General features: G+C 43.3%; 1 protein-coding gene and 1 pseudogene across 1 annotated transcript in view; both read right to left on the reverse strand.

The window, feature by feature from the left end:
* The window catches only part of LOC146344563 (zona pellucida-binding protein 1-like), a 50,705-nt gene that overhangs the window by 15,722 nt on the left and 21,614 nt on the right, over positions 1 to 13,369 (reverse strand). The window contains exons 3-5 of the mRNA XM_084857623.1: positions 3,652 to 3,870; positions 1,211 to 1,287; positions 343 to 517 (exon numbers count right to left, since the gene is read on the reverse strand). Coding sequence (XP_084713749.1) covers positions 343 to 517; positions 1,211 to 1,287; positions 3,652 to 3,870 — 471 coding nt within the window. The remainder of the gene's footprint in view (positions 1 to 342; positions 518 to 1,210; positions 1,288 to 3,651; positions 3,871 to 13,369) is intronic.
* LOC146344564 (uncharacterized) lies at positions 7,754 to 8,568 on the reverse strand (annotated as a pseudogene).

Here is a 13,369-nt window from a genome sequence, read left to right on the forward strand (position 1 = left end):
TATTGAGAAGGATAGAATAGATGATGATACTGAAAGTTTCTGAGAAGTCCAGGAAAATCAACAGGGTCATACTCCCCTCGTCTCTCTCCCAGGAAAGGTCATCCCACAGGGAGTGTGAAATATTGGCATCATTACCAGTACCAGAATGAGACATTTAACAATAACATTCAATGCTATATTCTTTTCCAGTTGTTTTTGGCATGATCTTTCTGTCCACCCTGGTAAATTAGTTTATTTTCAGTAAATAAAATACTTAGGGAAAAGAAAAATTAATAATAGCCTACATTTCATGAAAAGTAGTTTCTCAAGGAGTTATCTAATACACAAACTTTGGAAACTCACCACAACATCCTGGACACATTGTATTATTGTCTACGGCATTTATGTTTTTCCCAAACCCTGGTTTGCAGTGGTCTACTTTAATACCAGCCAGACTGCCAGGAACATAACTTAAATGATCACTACGAGACGAATCAGTGTTTTGGACTTCAAAGAACTGCTTGATCTTGGCATATGCCTAGAAGTGTAACAATAGTGGAGATTATGGATAAAACATGATGCAATGTGCTCCTTTATGCTTCTGTGATGGCTACTGGCATCATAAATAATAGTTTCACATTGGGGAAAACCAGGTTTTGAGCCATACTTGGGCATTAGGTAGAGCTTTGACAATGGCACACAAGATATCATCTAAGAGTCTTCTTCGGTTGGAAGTAGCATGCAAGACTGGTATATACTGCTTTTGGCTTGGCTGGCATTGCTCCCTCAAGCTAGCCCAAAAGCAATGGATGAGATTTGTGCATCACTTTAAACCTAGCCAATGCTTCTCTGTTGCCCCACTGGCTCTCTCCACAGATAATTGTCAAATAAGGGTGCGGGGGGGGGGGGTGTTTTCTCCAAACATCAGTCAAAATAGTCCATTAATTAGAAGCCTTTAATCACTAGTACGATATAAATACTGGGGAAAACAAATTCATATTGTGAATTTACAATGATTTGGAAGAATCATAGTCCATTAAATAGAAGCCTTTAATCACTAGTACGATATAAATACTGGGGAAAACAAATTCATATTGTGAATTTACAATGATTTGGAAGAATCATACGTTATCTTTTTGTTGTTGTTACCATATCTAGGTAATACAGCACGTCGTTCTCCAAAATATCACAGTCATTATTACACAGAATTTTTAGAATAATTCTACTACACCTTTTTAATGTTGCTCATGGAATTTTCACACTGAGAATCTCTACAGAGATCTGCTGTAGTCAGTGCTAAAGGAAACACTGCAAATTAAGAAAGTGAATAAACATTTTAATATTTTCGTTGGATTTTGCATGATGAAGTGTGCTAAAGTATTCTTTTGAAAGCATTCCCATGTGATAAAAAAAAAAAAATCCATGTCTCACAACATGGTGACTTTACCAGATGTAATAATCCACAGTTGCCAAGGTTTTATATGTTAATGAAATTTTTGGATGATATAATCTAAAAATTATAATTGAACGTACAATGTATAAACAGATACACTTAAGTGTCATCCATTCACCTATATTTTATTTAGATCCCTGGTTGGCAACTTTTAAAAAAATTGGTTATATTTTGAACCGAGCAAGGGCTGACAAGCCAGTAGTTGAAGCTGCCAGTGACTGACTCCTCATCTTGTATGAATAGCAATCTGTCAATGTTCTCTCCTTAGGCATCCAAGCTGCCCGCTTCCACTTACTGGCTTGGATCCAGACTTTGCCTCCTGTGAATGGAACTGCTCCTTCTGTCCATGGAAGGCTTTTGATCCAGCAGAGGAATCTTGCTGGTGGAACAAGGGAGAAGGTGATTTTTAATTATCCCCGCCCCTGCCCCCCAAATACTCTGAAGGGTTGGGAACCCTCTGGAACAGCATGAGAGGTGGCACAGGGGCTGCAGGAGGAAGACAAAAATTGGTGAAAATGGCCACCTCTTTCTCCCATTGGGGCCATCCTCAGCAGAACTCCATTCAGGGGATGCTCCCATCAGTGGGAGCAAAGTCTGGATCTAACCCACAGTGCCTTGGCTTGTGCATGAGAGTGAGCAGCTGAGGAGCATAAGCAAAGAGTTCTTTCAAAATTGCTGTTGGTGTTTACTAGGAGCTTCGTTACACAGAGCTTTTATCGTGCTATTGAGATTGCTCACTCATGGGAGTTTATGGGTCCTTTTCATGATGTCATCAACCTCCAGGGCACATCCAGAGGTATTTCCTGGTTATTCCATCTCAAAAAGATCCGGAAATAATGAACTATTTAAGTCGGGTTGTTGCACTATTAAAACAGCCACTAGATGGCACTGTTTCATCGATCTTTATGGAACCTTGAAAATTAAAAACTTCCCCTCTCAGCAATCTCATGGTTGCCATCTGGGAGCCTGCTGTAAACGTGGAAAGGCTCCACAGTGGGAGGACTGCATTTTTTTCCTTCAGTGTAATTGCAGCCTAGGTCTCCCCATTTAATAAGCTTTCAAAAAAATAATTTGCCTGTGTCTCAGCTTCAGAGAAAACTGCTCGGGAGCATACTAATAGGATCAGGAGGGACACAGGAAGACACTAGAGGCTTAGTTGGGCCACCAATTGCCCAACCTTAATTTAGATTGCTACTCAGTTACAACATAAAAACAAAGCTCAGAAAAAACAAAATCTAAAACCCAAATATTATCAGTGTCTCAGACCTGGCATTGAAAGGAAGTGTCAGGGGTCTACGCTGGCACTGCACCACAATTATGCTGTCATAATGCTGATAATGCTGAAGTCCAAAAATGGGCAGCAGCAGCATAGGGGACTTGGTCAAACTCCTATGCTCACTCAGACGTCCCAGCAACAGTATAATATTCCTATGGTGCAGAGCCCATATGTGTGATGCACAGAGACCACGAAGAAGAATGTAAGTTGAAACAGTTCCATTATGATTCCCAAGGTATGGGAGGGGCTGACAAAAATAAATGCTGGAGTTTATACATTGGAATGGATTGAACATTGTGTTAAATTAATAAAAGGCAAAAGCAAAGCAGAGACCTAAACCTTGACAAGATAGAGACAGAACCACACCTTGGTCCCAATGCTGATTGAATACCCATATCAAGTCCAGTTCAGTCCATTGTATGATGTATCATATGACCTTGCAGTGACATAAATGTTGATATACCCAATCAAAAGCAGTTACGTGCTGGTGTAGAACATCTGAGATACGGGCCATGAAGACCTCAGCATGACTCACTGAATAAGTGATTCTTAGGATATATTCACATGACTTGAACTGGCCCAGCAAAGACTATTATGGACCTTGGTAGTGGTGGTGGTGGTGATGTGGGGGGAGTATTTGTCAAACCATGTAAAGATATAATCTTCATAGTCCGCATAAGATATTCACTCCAGTTTTCTTCTTTTTGTCTCTCAGAAACAATGGCGGATCTAGAACCATTTGTGATATGGACAGATTATGTTATTGTCACTGTATATTATGACCCCACTGCTTTAATTGACATACATACTAAAATAGGCTGATTGTGCTCAGATCTCACTGTCCCTTTGCTTGGGTTTGCATGTTAAGTCCTACAATATTTTCCCATGTAAAAGTCTGAAAAGTAACAATATACAGAAGTAGTGAGTAAAACGTTCACCTTACCTACAAACTGAAAAGTAAGCTTGTGTTTTATCTTTTCCAGTGTGTCTGTAGAAGCATGACACTGTGTACTCCACTGCTTGATCTCACAACCCAGGTCGTAGATTAAGCTCTCCAGTTTCTCTAAGAGATACTTTTCAAATGAAGCAACTGCATTGGTTTCACATGTTCCAATTGTGAATTTAGATGACAGATGTATACTCTTCCTTGGCTTATGATACACTATTTAAAATTAAAGGGAAATATTCTCTCTTAACATTGTATATGAGCTACCCAAAGCTAATATTCAGGAATTCCTCTTAAGGACAATGAATGCATCGATTTGTATTCATTATCCATATAAGTTGCCATTACTTGGTGAAGCTGCCGCTACTGCAAAAATTTATTTTCCAGTTTGGGGAAATAAGAGTCCTCCTGTTATGCTCTGCCTATTAGTATATTCTCCTATTATGACATGAACAAGAACCTTAATTCAAGGATCTGAGTCTAGAAGTCTGTATCAAACTTTGCCTAAAATAATCTTTGATCATATGAATTCTGTTATGTTAATTAGCATTCTTTAAGCAAGCACTTACAAATGCATTGTGGATACAAAGCAACTTATCTACTGCCAACTGATGATAACATTTCATGAATCTGACAAGATCCACAAAAGTTTATGCCATAATATATTAGTCTTTATGATGCCACAAGATTTAGTTTTGGTACATCAGATGGGAAAGTTGGGCTTATTGGGTGTCTTCATTCTTTTTAGTGGATGCAGGTTAGCCAGGGTTACTCCTCTCAATTGCTTCGGAGGCAGGGCTATGAAAATTATTTCATATTTTGTGCCTTTCAGTGGGAGGTGCCTCCTCCAGTTTCAGGACATAATGCAGCAGAATCAAAACCAGAATGTGGGTCCCCCCAAACCTATTAACTCCTGCAAAAGTAAATTATAAAGTCTGTCGAGTCCAGCAACCTGTTTTCCAGCAACCTGTCTGTGAGAAGCCCACAAGAAGCACATCATGACAACAGACCTCTCTTGCTGTTGTTCCCTAGTGCCTTATTCAGGTGAAGGCATAGTGCCTCTGATCCTGCAGGTAGCATATACCCAGCATGACTTAATAACCATTGACCTGGTTAGCACGGCATGACGCCCACCATGACTTTATTTACCCATGAGGGCTGTTGCATCATGCCGGTTGCCCTTTTGAGATTTCTAGTTTACTTGACACAAAGCCATTTTCGAAATACAGAGCAACACCACCAGCCCACTGTGCCCTTCTCTGTCTTTCCTACAGAGCAGCCTTTCCCCAAGCTGGTGCCCTCTATAGGCCATGCTAGTTGGGGATGATGGGAGTTGTATTCTAACACATCTGGAAGGCACCAGATTTGGGAAGGCTAGTTGAGACTTTGTAATCCAACTGGTTCTCTCCATTCCACCAGGTTTCATTATGCCCACACTATGGGTGAGTTCGCACATAACGCTAAGCCTTAGCCACCCATGCAAATAAGCTACTCGGTGTGGGCTGTCTGCTGAACAATCGATGGTATGCCCAACAAACGATTGGGCTTGCCATGGCTTGTTTTCCATCTCCTTCCCTCCAGTTCTCGAGCCAGCTCTGGTGCATATCCCAGGGGACTTTGTGGCAAAACCTGTCTTGTCTTCCCCTCCCCATTCTGATGAGTACCCCTTTCGTTCCCCAGTTTTTTTTAATAAAAGGCACAATTGGGGCACAATTGTGCCTCAAAAATGCACAATTGGGGTTGCTCCAATTGCTACTCCTTTCTGTTCACTGCTTTAAAAAAAAATATTTCGGTGCCTTAAAAATGTGAGGTCACAATTTGTTGGTCTTTTGCAGGTGCACAAATGCGCCCTTACGGCTGTCCAATATGTGGAGTCTGGTGTGGTCAATTTCCTTATCTGTTTCAGCTGTCAAAGGGAGCTGAAAGCTGAGTAAGCAGCATACAAGGAAATTAACTATTGGCTAATTTGCATACACTTGCAAAGGACCAGAGGAGAAATAATAGTATTATTATCATCATCATCATCTTGCTTTTTATAGGTAAGGGATTTATTTATTTAACCGTTATGGTCATATCAACTTGACATAGTATTATTTTAATGGCTGGGAAACTAATGGAGGTGAAATCTGAGCAAATTTAAGAGCTGATAAATACACAGAGGGGAAATCTGCGCACCTGAAGTAACCGAGCAGTTAAAGCAGGTGCACAAAATTACCCTCCATTTACCTCCCAGCCCTTAAATTTACACAAATTTTACACCCATTAACTTCTCAGCCATTAAATTCGCATACCCTTCCCTTCCATTTACTTCCCAGTCTCAAAAAATGCACAAATTTCCCCAATGTCTAAAAAAACAAAACAAAACAAAAGCTGTAGAGGGTGGCAGAATGGGATAGAGCAAACGGGGTGCCAGCAGCAGCAGTACTTACACCCCCCCCCCAAGGGGCCCATTCACTCCATCCCATGCAGCCACCTGCTCAGGGTTTCTTTATGAATTGCCAGGGAACTGCAGTAAATGCAGCAGTCAGTGCTCTGAAAAGGAGCTGCAAAAGGTGGGGAGGGTTAATATCTCCCCTTACTGAGCAGCTGCAGACTTGTGGAAGTGCTGAAAAGGTGGGGGACAATGAGAAGTATCAGGTCCAACATTTAAAAAGCAGGGGATCTCATCGCCAAGGGGGAGATATTGTCCTCCCCCGCCTTTTGGTGTACTTACTGCTTGGGCATTTCCCCCACATTTTTGGTGCATGTAAATTGCACAAATTAGCTGATAGGCAACCTTATCTTGTCAATTTCCTTGTACATTTCCTACTCCCCTTCCTGGCTCCTTTTGACAACTGAAACAGACAAGGACATTTACCAAGCAAGACCCCATGGATCAGACAGCCATAAAAGAACACTTGTGCAAGACTGACCAATTACAATCCCAGTTGCACAGGTTTGAGGCACTGAAAAATAAAATTTTAAAAATGCTGAGGAACAAGAGATGATCCTTCCAAAGTGCCGTTTTGGTACTTTGGAAGGACAGTCACTGGTGAGATTGCGAAAAGTAAACAGTACAGGCTGTTTCGCTGCTCTTGCTGAGCAGCTCTGTAGCCAATCACTGTGTGAAAGTAGGCCTGACTAGGCCTTGTAAGTAGTTTGGTTCAGACGAGGTGCCTGATGGGATTGAGAGAGTGTGTGTGTCTGACCATGATAAGGTAATTGTACCTGGGTCATAAGCAAGAAATTCCTATCCACCAAAATAACTCATCCCTAAAGATAAGAAGGCCACTGTGCTGATGAGACTGTTGCTGTGTACTAATTGGTTTCTGAGCATGTATAGTATGTTAGGCAGGTTGCTTACCTGTAACTGTAGTTCTTTGAATGGTCATCTGTGCATTCACACATATGGGCTCTGCACCTGTGCGGAGCCTCGATTCACGAAACTTCTATAACTGAGGAACATGTTTTTTGAGGGGGGGGGAACCCTCCCCCACCATCCACTGTGCACGTCCCTGCAGGTTCCTGCCCGTTCCTCAGTTCCTTGAGATTGTCCAGTGTGGCCTTGAAACCAAAGGGAGAAAACCACACCGTGGTACCAACATGAAATGCGACATTGCCACCGAAGAGGGGAGGGTGCGTGGGTTGTATGAATGCACAGATGACCACTCGAAGAACTACAGTTACAGGTAAGCAACCTGCCTTTCTTCTTCGTGGTCTCTGTGCATCACACATATGGGCGAGTAACAAGCTCACTTACTGGGGTGGGTCGGTGCCTCAATGTAACATTGAAGACAGTACTGCATGACCAAAGGAACAGTCTGCCCGTGCCCAGCATCCAACTTGTAGCGTCGTACAAACGTGGATGGCTTCGCCTGGGTCGCAGACTTGCAAACGTCAGGAAAGTCATTCCCCTGTCGATACCTCTTGTTGAATGTGCCTTCACTGGAGATGAAGGAGTCTGATTGGCAATTTCATATGCCAAATGAATGGTTTGAACAACCCATGTTGCTAACCTCTGTGATGATACTGGGACACCTCTCTGCCTTCCACTGTAGCAAAGGAATAGCCTGTTAGATTTATGGAATGACTCAGTCCGCGACTTATAAAAAGCCAGTGCTCACCTAACATCAAGTGAATGTAAAGAGGTCTCCAATTTTGAAACAGGAGCCGGGAAAAAAGCTGGCAAAACTATATTCTGGTTCAAATGGAATTCGGACACTACCTTTTGTGGGAATGTAATGTCCGGCCTCAACACCACTTTGTCTCTGTGGAATACAAGGTATGGAGGGTCAATCCTTAACCCACAAAGTTCACTTGATCTCCTTGCTGACGTAATTGCAACCAGGAAGACCACCTTCCAAGACACAAGGTGCAAATCAACTGTGGCGAGGGGCTCAAAGGGCTTACTTATGAGAGCATGGAGAATGACAGACAAGCTCCACTGGGAGACAGGCGCTCAAACTGGTGGCATTAATGTCTTAAACTCCTGAGAAACTGTCTCAGCAATGGATGCATGAAGACTGTGAAACTCTGTAGTGGTGAACGAAAAGTGGAAATAGCTGCCAAGTAAACCCTGATAGAAGAATACTTTAAACCTTTCAGGAAGAATGAATGCAAAAAGCAAAGAACATGCTCCACAGAGCAATGAAGAGGATCCACGTTGTTGGCAGCTGCAAAAATAGAAAACGCTCTCCACTTACCAGCATAAGAGTGCCTTGCTGAAGGCTTCTTAGCTGCCTCCAGTACTGACCTTACAGGAAGAGGTAGGGTATTCATTGAACATTCCAAGCTGTCAGCTTGAGTGTCCTTAAATCCAGGTGCCTGAGGCCCCCCTGGGCTTGTGACAGCACTGTCGGTATCACTGGCAGTTGCCAGAAGTTGCCTCTGGATAAGGCCAGCAGGGGAGCAAACCAAACCTGCAGCAGCCACCATGGTGCGACCAGAATCCCCTGCATTCCATCCTGGACCATCTTTGCAATGACTTTCGATGTAGCGGAAAAGGCCAAAACAAGTTAAGATTATGCTATTTCCGGATTACGCTAAAGAAATTGCTGATAAAAGAAGGCAATTCACTAAGGCAAGAAATCAAGCAAGACAAATGAATTTACAATACCACATAAAATACCCTGCCACATTTTGCATCCTCGTTGAAGGACAGATGAAAAAGTTTTTAAATCATGAAATGGCAGAGGCTTGGCTTGTTGGTAAAGCATGGGAGACATCTTTTTCAGTCCCGTGAGCTGGGAATGCACAAACAATTGTCACCTGTCGGTTTGTTTGGGTTATAAGATCTGGGCAGTATGCCAGAGATGATTGTTTACATATATCCGTTTTTTTCTCCTTCCATTTTCTCTTAACTCCTTTTTTATATATATGTATAATAGACATGATATACTGTATATAAAATTTTGGTTTGTGGGTGTATAGAAATGTACACACTCACATATATATTTAGAAATAATACTATCTACAATATAGATAGTATAAAATATACTAGTGATTGTTGTTGATTTTGTTTTCTTGTATCCTTAATAATCTTTTTTAATTATTATGAGTATTATTATTATTATTATTATTATTATTATTATTTTGAGACTATGATTAGTAATATTCCTGGTTGGTTGATTTTAGCTTTATCATTATATATTAGCTGAAAAGCATTTTATGGCTAGGGGAAAATTCATAGCATGTTTCTTTTCTATAAATCTGAGGATATGTTATTGAAATAAGATGGATTACCTAGGCTGTACTGAATTGTAATATTGGCAATGGTATAATCTTTTAAGTAGAGTGATACTTGAAGTTTATCTGTAATATGTGACTTTCTTTTTTTCTTTTCTTTTAATACTTTTTCTTGTTCCCTTTGCTTTTCTGTTCTTTCATCTTTTGCCTTCTCTTTTCCTTCTACATTTTCTTTTTTGCTTTTCTGGTGTTGCGGTGTCCCCAAGAATACTGTAATGTTGGAAACTGTAGATGGTGATTATGTTGTTGGTACTCTTTATTTCATTTATAAAGATAAAAAGTAGAATAAAACTTAAGTCAAAAAAGAAAAGAAAAACATAGTAGTGGAAAAGGAGGGAACAGGTAATATTGGTCAGTTGTCCAGGGAAGAAGGAAAGCATCCCCGTGAGACCAAGACTCTATTCCTGCTCTTGTGCAGACGCTCTCGTACACCGTGTTCTCTGGAGTTGTGAAGAGATTTACTGTTGGAGTCCCCACATTTGAAATAGGCAGTGTAGGATGTCGGGTGCAAGTTGCCACTCGTGAGACTGTTGAGGTGTCCTGCTCAACAAATCTGCTAGCACATTGTCCTTCCCTGCGATGTGTATCGCTGACAGATTCTTCTGTGAATTGCCTAGTAGTATATTTTCAGAGTTAGGGAGATCAAGGCTGGTGTATGAGTTCCCCCTTGCTTAAGTACCAAACAACTGCTGTGTTATCCGATGCGATCTGTCCATGGCAATGCATTATATTCAGTTTGAAAGCCTTCAACACTTTCCACACTGCCAGGAGTTCTAGATGGTTTATATGTACCCTCTTCTCAGATCCGGACCATAGACCCTGGGTCCGAAGGGACATGCAGTGCGCTCCCCATCTGAGGAGTGAAGCGTTGATTGTGAGAATGCAGGAAGGCAGCTCTTGAAGAAAAGGCATGCCTTGAGAAAGGTTCCCTATCGATGTCCACCATAAAAGTGATCACAGGACTTCATCTGGTGTCAATAGGACTCGATGTGCATCCTCTGTTCTGGAAAAAACACGCATGAACCACGTTTGAAGCAACCACATTTGTAGGCAAGCCCACGCCACTGCTGACACCATGGCTGCCATTAAACCGAGAAGATGCTGAATACAACAAGCCATTACCTTCTTTTGTCGAACTAGTGATGTGGCAAGACCAAGGGTAGCCAATGCTCTTTCCCGAGGGAGAAAAGCTCTTGCAGCCCTGGAGTCCAGTATTGCTCCGATGAAGAGAATCTTCTGGAGCTTGGATTTTTCCTCATTGATGCAGAGGCCCAAGTCCCACAGAAGACTGCATATCAGAAGTATCTTCTGAGACAGAGCCTCTTTGGAACTGCCCACAACTAGTCAATCGTCTAGATAAGGGTATATTTCGATGTGTTGGGTCCTGAGATGTGCACACACTGTGGCCATACATTTGGTAAACACTGTTGGAGCTGTGGCTAATCTGAATGGCAGGACCCGAAACTGAAAAACGTTGTGGTCAATAGTGAAGCGGAGATACTTCCAATGCGAGGGGTGGATCGCTATATGAAAATATGCGTCTTTGAGATCAATCACTGAGAACCACACACCCTTCTGTAAAAGGGGAAGAATGGTCACTAGTGTAGACATCCAAAACTTTCTGGTGTGAACAAAGCAATTGAGATTTCAGAGATCTAGGATTGGACGAAGACCTCCATCCCTCTTTGGTACTGTAAAATAGCTGGAATAAAACCCATCTGGTTGCTGACTGGGTGCCACCCATTGGATGGCTCCCTTCTGGAGGAGAGAGGCCGCTTCTAATAGCAGCGCATCTGTGATCGGCGAATGTTTTACGGTACCGAGGGGAGGGAGGGTATCGAATTTGATCCTGTATCCTTGTTTGATGATAACCAAGTGTCTGACATGATCTTTTCCCAATTGGAGAGAAAATGAACCAAATGGGATCCAAATAAAGGGCCTGACAAAGGGGGTTGAATACAAAGAAAATGGAAGTCAAAGACACCGCTTAGAACCCTGGTCAGTCTTCCCTCACTTTTGACGGAAGCAGTTGGATGCATAAGAGTGCCTTTGTTGCAAGAAAGGCCGTTGTTGGGATGTACGATCCATGTACTGTTGCAGAGGATAGTATGGTTGTGGTCTAGACCATTTACATGGTTTGTATGGCTGCTGTATCTAACCTAAACTCATTTTTCTTGCAGTGGACATTGCATTTCTGGACATTGTCCATTGCTTTGTCAGTTGAACAACCCCACTCCATCGAAAGGGAGATCCTCTATCTGCGACCTGGCCTTGGGGGCCAAGCCAGCCAAATGTAACCAAGCATGCTACTGCTCCAACCATGGCCTTTGCCCCGCAATCTGTTTGGTGCTTAGCTGGGTTTATTTGTAGTTTAGATAGTTTCAGGGCTTCGACTGAAACACTATAGCCAACTCTCACTGATCGTCTGGTAAGTAGTCACAGAGAGATCCAATTTTCTTCCATAGGAAGAGCTGATATCGAGACATCATAACTTGACAATTAGATACACGGAATCCCAAGGTCGTTGATGAATAAATTCGCCTACCAAGTAAGTCTAAATGGCGACCCTCCTTGTCAAGTGGTGAGGCATGTAGTTTCTGTGATTTCCCTTGCGAAGACTCTACGATGACAGAGTTCGGTTTTGGGTGCAAAAAAAGAAAGCTAGTGCCCTTTTCTTGCACCCTGTACATCAACTCCAGCCTTTTAGAACTTGGAGCCATTGAAGACGGAGCTTTCCATGAAAGCTGTACAGTCTGTAGCAAGGTAGGTAGAAACAGTACTGCTACTGGCCCTGAAGACTCCATGTAAACTGTGTCAAACACCGGGTCCTGCAATTGCTCTGTGGGTTGTTGGGTCTCAATGCCCAATGATTGGGCCATATAAAGGACTTGGTCTGTGAAATGTCCCATATCTTCTGATGGTGAGGCTGTCTCCAAGACACCAATGACATCATCAGGGGAAGATATGAAAGGCGGCACAGAAGAAGTCGAATCCGACTCATAGTCCTCGGCGTCCGACGGTCAGGTTGCGGCGGCCACGAAGGGTTTTTCTTGGCATTGAGCCTGCACCTGTGGTGGAGGTATGGGTGAGTGCCTCTGTGGTGGGACTGAAAGGTGATGTTGGTCCTGGTGCTTGAGCAATGAAGAAGAGCACGGTGGAACCGGAAGAGGCAGGAAATCCCTCAATACTGGTGGTGGTGGAGGTGGCGAATTTTTATCCACTGGAGGCTGAGATGCTGATGGAGGTGGTCAATACCAAGGGACAGGAGCACCTAGATAGCACATCCAATCAGAGTATCTCTCATGGTCCCGATAGTCCCATTTGTCCCAATAAGTGTATCCCATGGCAGAATCACGATATTCAGAATTAACGGAGGGTAAGCTTGCACCCGAAGAAGTGAACCAATTAGGGATGGACGAAAGTCCCTTACCTGGTCCCGCAGCTTGCTTCGTGGTGGGGGGGAGGCGATTCGGTTCTCCCCCCGAAGTTCAGGCCGGGGGGGGAGGCGCCCCGCCTCGCCCGGCCAAAATTCAGGCCGGGGGGGAGGCGCCCCGCTTTGCCCGGCCGAAATTTAGGCCGGGGAGAAGCGCCCCGTCTCCCCGGCCGCAAAATAAAAAAGAAAATGTAAAAAAACAAACAAACACCCGTGATAGGCTACGTAACGATTTACGTAGCCTATCACGGCTAGATTTCCAAAGTCAGCCGTGATAGGCTACGTAAATCGTTACGTAGCCTATCACGTGTTTTTTTTTTTTTTACTCTACTTTGTAATGGTGGTGGTGGCAGCTGGTCGGAAGACTGGCCACCGCCCCCGCCGAAACGCCGCTGGGACCCGCCGCCGAGAGGGACATTTGAGGGAGGTAAGTCCCATCCCGGGGGGGGGGCGGGGGGCGGAGAATTTCACCAACAATTTTGGGGGGCCGAATGCGTTGGCATTCAGCCTCCCCGAGATTCGTGGAGAAATTCTCCGACATCCCTAGAACCAATACAT

Source organism: Heloderma suspectum, chromosome 5 (assembly GCF_057233095.1).
Source record: "Heloderma suspectum isolate Gila_16-S chromosome 5, 16-S_ref, whole genome shotgun sequence".
Lineage (NCBI taxonomy): Eukaryota > Metazoa > Chordata > Lepidosauria > Squamata > Helodermatidae > Heloderma > Heloderma suspectum.